The sequence below is a fragment of the Heterodontus francisci genome, chromosome 17 (genome assembly GCF_036365525.1).
Source record: "Heterodontus francisci isolate sHetFra1 chromosome 17, sHetFra1.hap1, whole genome shotgun sequence".
Lineage (NCBI taxonomy): Eukaryota > Metazoa > Chordata > Chondrichthyes > Heterodontiformes > Heterodontidae > Heterodontus > Heterodontus francisci.
The window spans coordinates 44022775-44040157 of record NC_090387.1 but is presented as its reverse complement, the minus strand read 5'-3'; the positions used below and the strand labels follow the sequence as shown (position 1 = coordinate 44040157).

Sequence of the window (17383 nt, the reverse complement as noted above, 5' to 3'; positions counted from 1 at the left end):
GTGGGTGACTTTGGGCAGACTGCATTTATTGCCCCTCTCTAGTTGCCCTGAACAGCTGGTGGTGGCTTGTCTCCTTGAACCACAGCAATTCGTCTGGTGGTGATTCTCTCTCAAAGATGTTAGGTACAAAAGTCAGGATATTGACCATGTGATGATGATCCAGTTTTAAGGGTAGCATTATTTCCTTTGCTACTCTATATTGTAATTATTTTTTATCAGTCACAATATTCAAATGTGCATGCCATTTTAACCACATTTACATACCAGGTGGCTTTTTAAGCTGACACTTAGAGCTGAATTTTTGTTACAGAGGCGGGAAACAGGAACCGGGTCTGGTTTTGGGTCAGAAGCCCATCTCCAGTGGGAAAATGATTCAGATTCATTTTTTAAAATGGGTGAGCCCTTAATTGATATGGGGATGGGTTTCCTGAACACTTAGAGCCAGTGGGGTCAGGAATAGAAGTGGATCAGATCAGTTGTGGGGCTCATGGAGACTCCCCAAGACAGCCAATTCTGAGGCTGCTGGTTGTCCAGAGGGGAGCTGGAGGCCTGGCACGAAGGTTAGGGCAGACCCTCATATCATCGATGCCAGCCTGGATCTAATGCTGGAGGCCATGAGGGAGGTCCTTTTCCTAGAGGAGGCCACCTCTTCGCGCAGCAGGGGCATCTCTCTATTCAGTGTTATTCCCCTCTTCCTCCTCCTCTCTTACCTCCTGCTCCTCCCCTGATGAGCTGGCTCCTTCTGGACCTCACTGTCCTCAAGATCCACACCTCTTTGGAGGGTCATGCTATGGAGAGCACAGCAGACCATGATAATGACAGGGATCCTTGCAGGACAGTATTGGAGGGCTCCACATGACCAGTACAGGCACTGGAATCGCTTCTTCAGAAATCCAATGGCCTCTTCAATGGTTGGCCTGCTGAGCAGGCAGCATTGGTTCTCCGTTTGAGGAACCAGTGGAGGGGTCAGTAGCCATGTCTTCAAGGGATATGCCTGGTCCCCTTGGATCCATCCACACATTTTGGGGGATGGAGTGAAGACCTGAGGCAGCCTGGACTGGCGGAGGATGAAGGAACCACAGCAGCTGCCAGGAATGCAAGCAGACACATGGAGGAAGCTCTTGTTGTGGTCGCAGACCAGTTGGCCGTTGAGGGAGTGGAATCCCTTCCTGCTGATGGATCTCACTGGCTCGTCACTGGGTGCCTTGATGGCAGCATGGGTGCAGTTGATGCCCTGCACCTGGGGGAATCCAGCAATGGAGGCGAAACCCAATGCCATCTGTCGCTGCACAGACCCATCTGTGTCAAAGTGGCATCCGTGACCTTCCTGATGGCATGATGAGCTGCCAACTGCGAGATGCCACCTATCTGATCACTGAACGTCCCAGTTGCACAGAAATTCAGGGAGATGGTGACTTTGACTGCTGGGTAAGCAATTGCCATGGGGGCCATGAGGCCTCAGGTCATTGTGAAGCAGAGCACAAAGGGCTGAGACCGTCTGCCTGGATAGGTATAGCCGCCTGCGGTATTGGAGCTCTGTCATTTGCAGACATTTGATTCTTGGGCAGTAGACCCAATGTCAGGAAGCCCCTGCTTCACCTTGCAGTCCCCACTGTGCTCCTCTGGCCTCCTGCTGTTCAGGAGGTTGCATCTGCTGAAGCTCATCCTGGCTGCTCTGTCCAATGTCAGGGTAGCCTGTTCCCATCTGAACTCCCTCAGCGGGCTTTGTGCATTCACCAGGCCTTCCCATGCCAACCCCAGTTGCACATGTGATACCAACGCCCTCACATCCTTCTCCAGATTCCTACAACTCACCACCGGCAAATGCAAGTCTTTCAGTTCCTGCAATGGCGTCATGTTAATCAGCCCTTCCCATAGCCCTCATGGCCTTCCCGCAGCGTTCACAACTTGTACACCCTGCTGTATTCCAGACATGGCTTTTCCTAGTTCCCTTCCTTTGAAAATTTAAACTGCCACTGACAAGCCTGTTAATGAGCTCCTCAATGAACTCAAGAGGTGATTAATTGGAGACGTGTGGAGTTGTCATTCCCTCCCTCCTTGTGTCCCTTTAAAGGCAGCTTCACATTCCGGAGGCGGCGGGACCCACTGCCGACTTCCAAGAACGCAATTTTTAAATCGCGCTCACACCCGCTCCTGCCCCCAGCGGGATTTAAAAGTCTGGCCCTTAGTGCTCAACCCATGTAGCAAAATGTGAGAAGACAGATCAACAGTTGTTAATCAATCAGAACACTTGAAGGCTATCACTTAGCTTCTATTCAAAGAGAATGGAACATTAAAATAGAAGTGGTGGAAAAAGTGATCAATGAAGCACAGTACAAGAATTGCAGTTTTTGTTAGAAAAGAACAACTGGGTGATTCTGTTCCTCTTTGTTTTTCAGTTGCTCCCAAAGTGACAGATGTTATTAAACCAAATCATTTCCTTATGGATGATCCCCTCTCTCTGGCGTGTGCAGTTCTCTGGTTCAAACCAAAAGCTATCACTATTTCTTGGTACAGGGAGGAGGGGGATAAATTCCAGAGAGTTCTCATTAGTAAATGGGACAGCACCTTATCTTCTGTAAAACAACATGAATACAGAAGGATAGGAGATTATTTTCAGAGTGAACAGGAACAAGACAAAACGATATACTTCACAGAAGGAGAATATGACATTGCCATGACTTTGAAAAATCACAAAGGAAGTGGAGCATACAGTTTAATATCTCAGCTCACCTTCAGAAATGCAAAAGCTACAGAAAGAAGGCTGGTGTATTCTTTTGAAGTCCAACATGACTCTCTAAAGCACACAATTTCAAAAGTAGTTGTTTTAGAAATCAAAGGTGAGTTATTCCACTGCATAATAAATGCAAAGAAAATTAGAATTGTTTTTATCTGTGTCAAAATGAGCATGATTAAATAACAAAATAGAAATGCTTTGACCTTGCATAGTTGTGTATAATATTATAACCTACAAATTATTGTGTGCTGTATTAGCATACAAGCCCTTACCACATTTAGTTGATTTCCACTAGTATTTTAATAACAACAGGAACAACGTATATTTATATAACACATTTCACATAGTAAAATGTCCCAAGATGCTTCACAGAGGCATTATCAAATAAAATTTGATACTGAGCCCCACAAGGGGATATTGGGACAGAGGACCAAAAGCTTGGTCAAAAAGGTAGGTTTTAAGCAGCATAAAGTAGGAGACAGAGGTAGAGAGGTGGAGAGGTTAAGGGAGAGAATTTCAGAGCTTAGGACCTAGGAATGCTTAAAACTGGGGATGTGCAAGAGGCCAGAATGGGAGCACCGCAGAGATCTCAAAGTGTTGTAGGAGGTTACAGTGATAGTGAGGGGCAAGGCCATGAAAGGATTTGAAAACAAGGATGAGAATTTTAAAATTGAGACATTGCAGGACCATGAGCCAATGTAGGTCCGCGAGCGCAGGACTGATGGTTGAAAGGGACTTGGTGAAAATTAGAATACAATCAACAGAGGTTTGGATGAGGTGAGGTTTATGGATGTTGGAACATAGGAGGAAGACCAGGAGAGCCTTGGAATAGCCAACTTTAGAGGTAACAAAGGCTTGGATGAAGGATTCAGCAGTAAATGAACTGAGGTATGGGTGAAGTCAGGGTGAAGGCATTAACCCATTTAAAATACTTGGCTTAATGCCTTGGTTAAAATAGTGGGCAGAGGAATGTCATATAAATGCCTTGCATGTTCATACAATAATAAATTATAATGATATTTAGAATATCTCTGAATGCTTTAGCTGCTCTTAACATACCCTGAGTAAAATGAGCAGAATATACCATCAGGATATATTAACTAGATTGCTAAGTTTGATGTGTTGGTCGGCCATCTGCTGCTCCTTTTACCCAAGGTAACAATCTCATTGCAATGTCCTATGTTCAGTTAGAAGTTTAATTGTAGAAAAGAGGCGATGGACTTAAAGATTTGTGCAGAACTGTCGTAAAAGTACATGCGTTGCAGGTTAGAAAAATTTGAGGAAAGCTATTAAATTTAATGAGTAGGTGTGTGGCTGACTCAATAGGCTTCCTGCGAGCAAATTTGTTTCAAAAGTCTCTGCTCTTATACAAAAATGGTAGTGATTTTAGGGGCATATTTTCTTTGTGTGTAAAGTTACAGAAAGATTATTTTGTTAAACTGCTTATTAAAATGAATTTGGGCTCAATATCCAAGAAGAATTTGACAGAATGCAGCACTACCTGGAAGTAAGGTGGTTTGTAAATGCTGGTGAAAGTATAACTCCTTAGTTGGTCATCTTCTCCAATGGTGCAGCTTCATCCTGAATGCCTCTGTTATCTCCTCTTACTCCTGTTCTGCCTCATTATAAGGACACATGTGGAAATGCACATAGTGAGCCCCTTGATAAAGGCTCCATGACAGAAGGGTGGGAAGAAAAACATTTCCTGCCTGAAACTGCGAAAATCAGATTGTAGAATCCTTTTCAAGTTGCTCAGCTGAGAATAGAGTTTTCTAATTACTTTAGTGAAAGTTAATGTTTCAGACAGAGATGGTCATGCAGGTAACTCAGTTCTGTTTTCTACTGATTTAAGCTAAGTTAAGTGAAATTCTAGTGTAAACGATGACATTTCTGAGAGCAGCTTTTTCCCTGATCATTGTGTTAGTTGCAAACATGCAGCATTTTGAGGAAGGGAGAATCTTCTTTCTGCAGCCAATTCTACTGGCATTTTGTATGTATTTTAGAATAGGTGTAATTCTGGCTTACATCTGAAATTCTGTTCCTCTACCCCAGAACTACACAATATTGCCCAAGTATTTTTGGTATTTTGAGAACTTGCTCTTTAACTTTTCAGGCAAGAAATTATACCCTTTAAAAGTTTTCTTCATTACTAAGAGGGTCCCAGGTTTGAGTCCTGCCCTCTGCTTATCTGTGGTAGAGTTGTGGTGGGGGTATCAAAGTTAACCTCAGCGCCTAAGTGCTATGCAACAACTCTTCTTGAAAGTGAGCATGCGTGAATGCCAGGACAGGATCAGTCTATAATGCTCTTTGCTCACACATGAAGAATGGGTCAGGTGTCAGAGAGCAACAGGTGTCCACAAAACCGTACTGAGCAAGGAGAAAGGAAGAGGAAAGAAACTTGGTAGAATAAAAGAGTATAAGATATTTTCTTCTCTCACAAATAGTTATGGCCCTAAAATTCCACAAGGTACTCCCAATTTTCTGCTCTGGAGAAATGGCAGAAGTGGCTATTTTTAATAATTTACACCATTTTCCAGGGGTTTCATCCACTTCCTCCTACAAAACCCTGCAGAAATTCCGGGCTTGTGTGTATAAAGCCCTAAAGCAACAGATGTAGCTATGCCCAACATTTGGCATACTCCTTATGTTACTCAGCAGTGGTGGCATCAGAGGACTTCACTCAAAAAAGAACAGACATTCCTACTTCACTCTGTGCTAAGGTGGCTCCTTTTAGCAGCACTAGCTTCGGATAGGAAAGGTGGCTCCATTGCCCATTCACTAGAACAAAGGCAAGCACAAGTGGGTAAAATAAACAATTGTGCTCTGTATTGCTGTCCTTGTAGGATTACTGGGAAAATGCTGTTCTGGTATGTGTGTAATTTAACCTGCAAAACAGGGAAAATAATTAGTACTTCAAACATTGATATAAAGTTGCCAGACAAAAATAATGCAGCAGTTGCAAAATTATACAGCAGTTGAAAAATTATAAGCCAGTTATTTTTGCTGTAATAACCATCTTATTAGCCACAAAAGTTTGCATGTTTTAGTTGGCTTAATTTGTTTGATTTAAAGGTTTTGTACCATTCTCAACAGGTGCTCGTGACAGTACTGCATATTTTCCATCACAAATGAAACGTGCAGACTGGGCAATACATGCTATTGAAGAAGGTCGTCGCATTGTAGTTAATTACATCAGTCCTAACATACTGCCACTCTTAAACATTTTAATGGATAAGAAAATAATCTCTGAAGATGACCTCAATGTGATAAAAGATAAACCAGATATTGATAAAGGGCGAACTCTTCTCGATATGCTGAGCCACAGAGGTCAGCAGTCATGTGCTGATTTTTTCAATGTGCTGCAAGACACTGAAGACCTTTATCTTGGCTTAAAGAAGTACATAAAATCACTGCTGGAATCCTACATTGACAAAGATGACAGGCCAATTATTGATCTTCTCCACGAAGACCTACCAATGGCTACATTTGAGGATACTAATGCAAACATCAGAATAACCAATTTCCCTGAAGGTAAGTGTGATTTGTTAAAGGTAATGTCTCAACTGTTAATAATAAGTAGGCATCTCCATGTTTAAGGTTCCAGTATTGTTAATAGTTTGGACCTATTGGTTTGTAACTTATTTAATACTGATGGACAGAAGCACAATTTAAACCACATTCCAGATAAAATATGGATATAGATAGGGTTTATCCTAATGTTTCTGTTTCCTTATTTGGCTGAGGTGAGTCTCTGTTGTTGGGTCTGTATTGATCATGCTTTGTTTGAAATCTTTACACACAGAGGGGGCGATTTTCATCCCTGTTTTTGGATGGGGCAGCAGCAACAGGAGACTGCCAACATCAGTCTCCAACCAGAGTATGCTTGCAAGCAATTCACTGACCATCACTTCTCCTAAACTTCTACCTTCCTCACAATCCCCTCCATTTCCCATCCAGATCACCATCGGATCCAGGTCATTCACTCACCAATAACAAACTTCCATCCCACTGATCATCCTTGACATATGTGACACCTTGTTTTATCGAGTCCACTGAAGCACTCTGTAGACTTCACTGTTTTTGCTTTTTAGGAAGTTTTAGCTGTTTTAAGCCACCTTCCTTAGGAATTTCTGGATTAGGTTAGATGGAAGCTGTGATAGTATAGTTGTGCATGGAACATTGGAGGGAATGGCCTCATTGGACAATGGGCTCCTTCTCATTCCATGGTTTCTTATGTTCCTGTACTCAGTGCAACGGCCCAGTTACATCAGTATAAGTCACATGATGTTCAATTTGTGTAGCATTGTTATCTCATTTTTATTGAGTAAAAAACTGCTTTAAAGAACAAGCTATACACTAGATATTGCAGAACGTATATTTAAAAAATGAATCCAAAATTATATCCAAGATATCAGGCAAAGATTATATTTTTATTTGGGAACCTTGCCTAGGTCAGAATTCCTTCTTCAGAGTCTTCCTAATAATTTGGAGGAAGTGGCATTTTTGCTTTTCTTGGAAACAATGAAACCTAGGAGAGAGCTGATTTGATATCATGAATTATATGTGACCTGTGGTGCAAGATGAAAATAATCACATTGTTTTAGGTATAATTTTTTTTAGCCAGCCATTACAATTCACATTTGCTACATTCAGAACGAGTCCAGAGTTGAGGAATGTTTGTGGCACTTTACAGATGATCGCACCAATACATTATGTGACAGTCAGGTGTCCAAATACTCCTGCTAACTGATTTTAATAATAGACTGTATTTATCACATAGTGGAATGGAATCGATTACAGATTGAACACCTTCACATCTTTCTACGAGAAATATTTTAATTCTTAAGATGAACTACAGTTTATCAGATGGCTTGCATTTCTTTATATACAACGAAACCTTCATTGCCCAAGTTCCAATTATTTGTCTTTGAGATAAGCCTTCGTTCTTGTACGGCAAAGTCTTGAAGGAGACATTGTCCCATTTCATCAGGCACGAATACCAACCTCCTTGGTTCAACATAACTCAACCTCATAAACCAGGAAAAATTACATTTGTTTTCTGTGATTTATGTTGTACCTGTTTTCATTTTGCGTATTACTGCATCATATGTGTTATACCCCAAAAGTTGGTGACACTTGGGTATGTATGAAATTCTAATATTCACCAGGGAGGCCCCATACATTATGGTGAATAATGGAGGCTTCATTGTGAGTCATTACTTTTTCTTGTAATTACAGAAATTTCTGAAGAAGTAGCTACACATAAATGCACATTAAAAGCACAGATGGAGAGAATAAAACCATACTTTGAATTTGATAACTCCAAACGATTGCTGCAAGAACATTTTACTAGTCTAGTCATTCTCAATGTTAGAGAAAGGAACAAGACTGAACATGAGCTCCTGCAACACAGAGACTATACAGCGTGTGAGCGTATAGATTTGAAACAGCTTCTCTCACCATCTGCACCTGAAGAAAAGCCACCACGAGTCACTCTGGTGCAAGGAGTGGCAGGTATAGGTAAAAGCATTATGATGCAGAAGCTCACTCATAGCTGGACCTGTGGAACAATTTATGCAGGGTTTTATATGCTGCTGTATTTCAGTTTTCGGGAGTTAAACACAATCAAGGAAGAAATTAGTCTGACTGACCTTATCGTATGTAGTTACCCTCATCTGAGAGCAGTGTGCAATAAGATGCTTGAATTTTCTAGTGGGATCCTATTTTTATTTGATGGATTGGATGAATTCAAACTGCCTCTTGAATTTAACAATCATTCAACTGTTGACCCGTCCATTGCTCAACCTGTTAACCATTTGATTGTAAGTATCATAAAGGGAGACCTTGTTCGTGAGGCATCTGTCCTCATTACATCGCGTCCAACCACAATTGATATAGATAACAAAACATATTTTAATCGATGTGCTGAAATTTTAGGGTTTTCCAAAAAAGAAATTGCTACATACTTTTTGAAGTGCCTTAAGGATAAAAAAGTTGCTGATTACGTCTTTCGAACAGTGAAGGGTATCGATTCCTTGTTTGGACTTTGCTATGTTCCTGCATTTTGTGACATCCTGTGTTTCTACCTCCATAAATCTTTTCACTGTAAAGGCAAGTGGTCCCAGCTCTCTTCCTTTCCCAGGACAATCACAGATTTGTTCCTCAGATTCACCAAGTGTTTACTGGTCTGTAACAATGACGAGGAAGAAGACCCTGAGTCCTTCTGCATAGAAGCTGATGAAGAAAAAAAAGAAATAATTAAATTGGCACAACTTGCATGGGATGGGGTCATCAATAAAACAATAATATTCTCAGCAAAAGACATTGAAAGGAACGTCGCCCAAAACCCCAAGGACACAAAGTCCTTCTGGAAGAAAATTCTCACCAAAGAAAGCCTGAAAATGATGCAATCCCACATTTGGCAATTTTTCCATCTGACTCACCAGGAATTTTTTGCAGCACTCTATTGCATTTCTGCAAATGAACCTGGTGTGGATCATGTGCATAAAGCCTTCAGTTCAAAGGACAATGTATTTGAGATTGTATTGAGGTTCACTGCTGGCCTAGTCTCCCACAGCAACAGAAAACTTGTGAAACAGTTGGTGCCTGAACATCAAGTTAAGGAAAGGGAAGTCTTTGCTGCTATCAAAAATGTTGCTGCAGTTGAAGTTCCAAAACAAGACGCGTTAACTCCAGAAAATATTCCAAAATATACAGCACACAAAAGACAAATGCTAACAGCCTCTCATTGTCTATATGAAGCAGCAAATGAAGATTTAACCCAACAAGTTGCCTCCCAAACCAGTGACGTTGTAAATTTTTCTTACGTCTCTTTGAATGTGACTGATTGCACTGCAATTGCAAACCTTCTTTCTTACCATAGAACTATTGAAACTTTGGAATTGGATGGCTGCAAAGCTGGAGCTTCAGGTTTCCAAAGATTGGAGTCTGTTTTCTCAAGAGTCAAGACGTTGAGGTATTCAAATGTGCTTTTTGTTACTTGAACTAGAAGTATTAGAAATGTTCTGGAGTTTTGGTGACTCAGTCATTGTGTTTTTTTAAAGGTAAACCTACTAAATTTTTGTTAATGAAAGTATATTTAATATTGTACATACAGATAACCAGACAGATGAGTCTCACACTTTGCATTTAGAAGATACTATAAATAATATTCACACTTGGCTATAGTAAATATTAAGGTTGCTTTTTGGCTTTCAAATTGAGTTCTACAATTGATATATTTATATTGTGACTAATATTTTCAAATTTTTACTTGATTCAAATTTTTATTGAAATTTATTAAAACAGCAAAAACACTGAACATGAAAATATTAATATTTGATCGCATATATTAAAATAATTTGTGATTAATCATAGCATTAAAAGAAAATGGTCCAACACATTTTCTTTTAATCCACATGAACAACTTTAGTTTAAAATGCTTGTGCAGTTGTTGTAGGACTAGTTATTTACTGTGACCAATTACTGCAAGTTTGAGTCTTGCCTCATATTTTCTTGGGTACAGTGGTGCTGATCACTCAATGTGAAGTCAGCTGTTACAAAAAGGTAGCAATCTCGCCTCTGAGTCAGAAGTTTGTGGGTTAGGCTTGAGCACATAATTCAAGCTGACTCTCCACTGCAGTACTGACGGAGTGATGCATTGTCAGAGGTGCTGTCTTTTGGATGAGATGTTAAACTAAGGCCCTATCTGCCCCCCTCAGGTGGATGTAGAAAATCCCATGGTACTATTCGAAGAAGAGCAGGGGAGTTCTTCCCAGTGTCCCTCAACCAACATCACTGTGCAAACTGGCTGATGTGTTTCCTACATTATAACCGTGACTGCACTTGAAAAGTACTTCATTGGCTGTAAAACACTTTGGGATGTTATGAAGTCATGAAAGCCACTTATAAATTCAAATCTTTCAGTATAATTTAAAGATAAATGCTCAGTAAACACTCTCCATAGGAAAGATATTTAAGCCCTGAAATTCTGTGGGGGTTCTAGCAGTATCCCTATGTATATCTAGCTGAAGACCAGTGAAGTGCCTCGGGAAATGGCATTACCTGTCTATTTTCACCACTGTAAAATCATCCACTTCCAACCTTATTTCAACTCATCTGCTGCTAAAACCCTCTTCCATGCCTATGTCACCTCTAGATTTGACTATTCCAATTTTCTACTAGCTCGCCTTCCATCCTTCATCATTCATTAAACCTCAGCTCAACAGATTCTGCTGCCTATATTCTAGCCTACACCAAGTCCTCACTGACCTACATTGGCTCCTGATCCCCCAGTGCCTCAAATTTAAAATATTCATCCTTATATTTAAATCTGGCCATAGCCCTACTTTTTCTGATTTCTCTAACTGCCTACAACTCTGCCTGAAAACTCCATTCCTCTGCCTCTAGCTTCTTGAGCATTTTTCCATCTCTTCATCCCACAATTGATGGATGTGCCTTTAGCCTCCATGTTTTGAAATTCGTTCTTCAACCTGCTTCACCACCCCCCACCCCACCTCCACCCCACTGCCCTCCGCCTAAAAAACCCACTGCCATGACCCAGCTTTTGGTCATTCCCCAAACATCTCCATCTTTGGTTCACCATCGAATTTTCCCTTAAGCTTCTTTTAAGTAACTTTTGAATGTTTTTCTGTATTAAAGTTGCAATATAAGTGCCAGTTGTGGTTAAATGTTGATAAAGGACAGGAAGACAGAAATGACTGTTTAGTTTGTGGGAATATACCAGCAGAACGTAAATCAAACAATTATAACTCAGTCAATGACCACTTCATTGTTTCAAAAATACATTCTATGTTCACAGAGGCAGAGCTAAAGAAAAGATGATAATTATTTTATTTTTATTCACAGTTTAGAGGGAAACATGCTGGAGGATGAAGGAGCAGAGATCATTGCAAATGCACTCAAAAGTAAAATGTGTAGAATAGAAATCTTAAGGTAAAATGTCCATATCTGTTCCACTGTTGTACACCACATCATTAAAATGGCACGATAGTAAAATTAAAGCTGAACTACAAGTTTTGGTTAAATACAAAAATATAGAGACATAAAATGAAGGCTGATTGAAAAATATTTTTTCAGATTTAAAATTCACAGCCCAAGAATTACAAAGTCAATAGTTCATTATGAGATCGTTTCTCAATTGTTATAACTGTGTAATTTTAGTTTCATAACTTTTTTACTTTATAGAAATTTGGAAATTGTACCTCACTGTGACTGATTTAAAGATCAGACTGTTAAAAATTATGATGATTATCATTTTCTGTCTATTTTTTTTTGTTGGAATATTGGTTTATGTACTGAATGTTGGTGACATAATGGAAATTGGGAGGACTCATTAAAGGTAATGATGCAAAAGATTGAATTAGGAGAAAAGTGATGATTAATTCTGGGTGTTTCAGTGATTATTAGATTATATCAATTGTGTGTATATTATTTATGCTCCAATTCATAGTCTGACATGGTTACTTTTCCAATCCAATTTGCTAACAATATCATCTGCGTTCACTATTTAAAGAAGATAGTTTAAACAAATTTATGAATGTGCAAGTACAGATTAATGAACTTCACAGGATGGCAAAGTTAATCATGATTCTGTGTAACTGATTTTAATGATAGAGTTTCAGGGCATGTGAGCTGTCTTTTTTGTAAACATATATCGCATCATTCTATTTTGGCTGGTTTAAATAATCTTGTTTTATCAACATTCAAAATGATTTAAAATGTTATTTGCACCACTGTATGCCTGGTTCTAGTGACAAGCAGGGTAATACTTATATTCTAGATTAACATACTATGAAAGAAGCCTTTTTAACACATGCTAATTACTGCTTTCTATTCGGTCTACGTTGTAAGAGCCTGCAATTTATTTATTTAATGCAGTAGATAATTCGTCTTATGCCATGCAATACTGGTAAGTAGGCTAATCAGGAATAGTTCCAACTGAATTATCATTAAATCAGATGCTATAATTGAAATGATGGATTATTGTGTTATATAATATTTGTATATCACTAACTTCAAAGTCCAGGAATATGATACAAATGATACAGTCACTGAATATCTGGAATCTTCACAGGTTGAAGCACAACTCCATAGGGGAGAAAGGAGCAGCACAAATAGCTGAAGCTTTGAAAACAAACAGCAGTCTAAAAACATTGGGGTAGGTATTAAACCTGGTAAATTAGAATACATGTCAAACTTTCAGGAGTATTTATGAATAAAATAATTTAGCTACACTGCCGTTGTGGTAATGCTGTTCTCTTAATTTTAACAATCACTTTGTTCTCACTAGATTAAGAGCAAACACTGTCAGAGCCAAAGGTGCCCGTTCAATGGCTGAAGCTCTGGAGGTCAACGCAACATTGCGTGTTTTTGGGTACGTACTCTTTCCCCCTAAATTGTTATTTTCCTCATGCAGTACATTCCCATATTGCAGAATTTCAGGGTAGCACTATTTGTAACTTGATTTGAAAACTCCATTGTGGTTCCTCATACTGACCTGCAGGAACTTTCATTGCAGCCTGCGCTTTACTTGCTAAAGTGCTAACATTTTAACTTGTACATTTTATTATTTGTTTTTTTAGTAAAACTAAGATTTTAAAAATAAGCTTGTATCATACAGCTATAACTAGAGACAGAAATAAATTATCAAATAATCAATGATAGCATTATGCATAAATTTGTTTCTAAAAATGCTCTGAAATCCTTTGGCAGGTGTGCTGGGTCACCACCACTTCCTCAATACTTGTAAGAGACATCACTTCCTGCAAAGCAAATGACAGCCAGGGACAGAACCATCAGTGGACTTTCCCTAAGCCAGGAGTTCCTACTGTATTGCTCCAGTGTGATCCAGTTTATTTGTGGTAGACTGTATGCAAAGCGGAGACATACTTGCATCCACAGTTTTGAATGTGGACCCCACTGGTGGGGACTAGATTGGCTCTGCCTATAGGACTATTATCAGGGCAGGGTGTCTGGGGGCAACGTAGGGCAACCCCCTCCCGAAGGCCAAATAGGCGCCAAAGCTCCTGCCAGGCATTTGCCAAAGATTTCTCTGGTGTCTCTTCTACTCATATGACCCATGCAAATAAGATTCCTTGTAGCTCACTCTGCAAGCTAGTGCGATCAGTGCTATCCAAGAAATTTGGGGGCATGAAGCTCCTCTGCCCACCAAGGGCGTCAGGCAATATCTAAGCTTATAACCTGCATTATTCAACTTTGGATAGTTTTCATGTCTGGGCAGTTTCATGGGTCCAATGGCTAATGTGCTTTGTATGGGTTAAATATTCCAAGAGTTGGCATTCTCATTTTGTTTTGATTCAAAATTTGCTTTATTTACATTTTATGTCCAAACACATACAAAGCCAAAGTGCTAGAATTGACAAAAATATGATTTCAGATGTATTAGGAAGTTATGTTTCAGTTTGATTGTTTTATCAGTCTTTGGAAGCTGTGTGTTTTTTGGTAAGGATTTTGTTATTTTTTTCCTCCTCGTCCTTTTTACCACACATCATCCCCAGATAAAGATGTGAACAAACTACCTGCTCCAGATTTCCAGTAATACTGGTCTTTAGGAAGTTGGCATCAGCAACATTGGATAGTTATTTCTCTGGTTTTTTCCTACCCTCGTGTGGCCTTCAGTTGGCATGGCTAAGGGGGGAAACTCACCACATGAGAGGATGCATGTGAGAGCCTGCACTCTACAAATCTCTACACATTGGTGCTCCAAAGCACTGCACCATCATCCTGGAAAATCCAACTTTCCTTTTTTCCCCTATTTTCTTTCCTGAAGGTACTGAAAGGGCAGGGAAAGTGAGATAATTGCATATTTCTTTCAAAGTGCTGGCACATGCACGATGGGCCGAATGGCCTCCTTCTGTGCTATAAAATTCTATGATTCTATATTGCTTCCCGTGGCAGGGTGGTTCCAAGGGTGCATGTCTTCATGCACAAGTCTAGATAGTTTCAAACAAAAGCTTATTAGTGTGCCTGATGCTGTCCTCGTCCTCGCGGAGCAGGAGTCACTAGATCAAAATCTAGAGAGAAAGCCTGGCTCATTTTCATTTTCCCTCTTTCACCTATGGGCACTGAGCCAACTGCAACACCCCTTCACCACCTAAAGTTAAATCAGCTAACTTAGCACAGATTGAAGATTGAACCTGGGAGCTTGCTGATCTGTATGACTCAGTTCCACACTGCTCATATATTAATCAACAGTTATTTTGGAGCTACGAGTGCAGCTTTCATTAAACAAGAGCATTAAAATATATGTCTTTGTCCTATTTCAGCTTACAATTTAACAAGATTGGGGACGAAGGTGCAATGTACATGGCACAAGCAATAAAAAGAAATTGCAGCTTAGTTGAATTAAGGTAAGGGTTTAAATCTAAATTCACAAAAGAGAATTTTCTCCAATCCTATCCCCTCCATGCACACTCACTTCCATAAGAAGTTTTGTGCTACGTTTTACAAGCAGTTGTTTGTAAAGCCTCCCTCCATTGCTTCATTCTGTTAACCCTGCTAGATCAGTCGTATCTTCCACTCTCTGGATTCCAGTGTGAGTTTTGATGCTTGTGTCCCTCCTGTCTCCCTTAAGACTTGTGCCTCGAAGCTCACCCTTGTTCTTTGACACCTCCTCAATCTCTCTTACCCCAGTTCACTTTTCCATCTGAGAAATTTGCTTATGTTCATCCTATTCCTCAGATAAACATTCACTCTTTATCTTTCCAGATACTATACTACACTCTTGCCCTTACCAATGTGCTTTCTAAGGCTGTGTATGCTGTTGTTCAATCTCAATTTATCCATCATCTTGATTCATCTTTAATAATGTGGTTTCCAACATGTCTTCGGACAACTTAAAAACTTTTGAACATCTTAAAAACTTTTGACCATGTGCCCTTCTAAGTTACCATCATATGGGTTCTCAACAAAGCTATTTTTTGACAAGATAGTTTCCTCTCAAATCATTCCATCTGTGCAATATTTGGTGGCTTATTGTCTGACTTTATTCCCCATTAACTCAGGGATTCTCCAGAGCTCTGTTCTCTCTGGTACTCAATTCCTTCTTCATATTAATGATCTTTACAGTCAACATCCAACCTTCGGCTGATGATTTCATTCCGTTGTTCATCAACCTCCTTCAGATTTCATGTCCTCAATAATAAGAGCCCACTTTTATCAACATTCTCTGCCTATCTCCTCTGACCTCAGATGGAATTCCCACTTGTCACTTATAAAGATGCCTCCATGAGATTTGTTTTCCAATTTCATGTTAGTACTTGTTTTCCTCTCAAAAATCCTTAACTCTCTTTGAACCTCAAGTTCACCTGAATACTATTCTCATATTTGGGGAGGCTCTTTGAATCCGTTTCTCTAATTCCAAGCCATCTGATAGGCGATCTGTTTCTCATTTCAAGCTTCTGTTGTAACTTATTTTGCCATTTTGTGTTTTATCTATACTATTATAATCCATGTTTCTCTGAACGTTTTTTCTTTGTTCCTCCTATCCTCCAAATACGATGCTCTTTACACTTTCCCCTCCTCAGGGCTTCACTGTGTTAGAATCAAGGCCCATTCCCAATCTAACTCGTTCTTTCACTGGGTCATAAGACTGTGGCGATCCTTAGCATCCATTCTGTCTTCCTTCCTTTTTCTAGTCTCAGCCTTTTAAAATTCAAGTTTGGCATCAAATGTTTCCTGATTTTTTTATTATTCGTTCATGGGATGTGGGCATTGCTGGCTAGGCCAGCATATGTTGCCCATCCCTAATTCCCCTTGAGAAGGTGGTGGTGAGCTACCTTCTTGAACTGCTGCAGTCCTTGTGTAGGTATGCCCACAGTGCTATTAGGGAGGAAATTCCAAGCTTTTGACCCAGTGACAGTTAAGTAAGGGCGATATAGTTCCAAGTCAGGATGGTGTGTGGCTTGGAGGGGAGCTTGCAGGTGGTGGTATTCCCATGTGCTTATTGCCCTTGTCCTTCTAGGTGGTAGAGGTCATGGGTTTGGAAGGTGCTGTCGAAGGAGCTTGGCGAGTTGCTGCAGTGCACCTTGTATATGGTACACCCTGCTGCCATTGTGCATTGGTGGTGGAGGGAGTGACGTTTAAGGTGATGGATGGGGTGATAATCAAGCAGACTGCTTTGTCTTAGATGGTGTCAAGCTTCCTGAGTGTTGTTGGAGCTGCAACCATCCAGGCAAGTGGTGAGTATTCCATCACACTCCTGACTTGTGCCTTGTAGATGGTGGCTAGGCTTTGGGGAATCAGGAGGTGAGTAACTTGCTGCAGAATTCCTAGCCTCTGACCTTTTCTTGTAGCCGCAGTATTTATAAGGCTGGTCCAGTTAAGTTTCTGGTCAATGGTATCCTCAAGGACGTTGATAGTGGTGGATTCACCAATGGCAATGCCATTGAATGTCAAAGGGATATGGTTAGATTCCTTCTTGTTGCAGATGGTTGTTCTTCTCTAGCATGAATGTTATTTGCCACTTATCAGCCCAAGCCTGAATGTTGTCCAGGTCTTACTGCATGTGTGCATGGCCTGTTTCATTATCTGAGGAGTCACAAATGGTACTGAATGTGCAATTATCAGCGAACATCCCCACTTCCAAACTTAGGATTGAGGGAA

The 17383-nt window shown here is 40.2% G+C and overlaps 1 protein-coding gene and 1 long non-coding RNA gene across 4 annotated transcripts in view; one reads left to right on the top strand and one right to left on the bottom strand.

The window, feature by feature from the left end:
• The window catches only part of LOC137378887 (NLR family CARD domain-containing protein 3-like), a 40431-nt gene that overhangs the window by 10401 nt on the left and 12647 nt on the right, over positions 1-17383 (top strand). Inside the window, exons 5-11 of the mRNA XM_068049353.1 lie at positions 2400-2840; positions 5831-6268; positions 7976-9713; positions 11606-11692; positions 12834-12917; positions 13050-13133; positions 15046-15129. Of these exons, the coding sequence (XP_067905454.1) occupies positions 2400-2840; positions 5831-6268; positions 7976-9713; positions 11606-11692; positions 12834-12917; positions 13050-13133; positions 15046-15129 (2956 nt within the window). The remainder of the gene's footprint in view (positions 1-2399; positions 2841-5830; positions 6269-7975; positions 9714-11605; positions 11693-12833; positions 12918-13049; positions 13134-15045; positions 15130-17383) is intronic.
• Positions 5457-17383, bottom strand: part of LOC137378891 (uncharacterized) — a 29233-nt gene continuing 17306 nt past the window's right edge. For all 3 annotated transcript variants that reach the window (XR_010976701.1, XR_010976702.1, XR_010976703.1), the window contains exons 2-3: positions 8704-8971; positions 5457-5622 (exon numbers count right to left, since the gene is read on the bottom strand). This is a non-coding gene — a long non-coding RNA (uncharacterized lncRNA). The remainder of the gene's footprint in view (positions 5623-8703; positions 8972-17383) is intronic.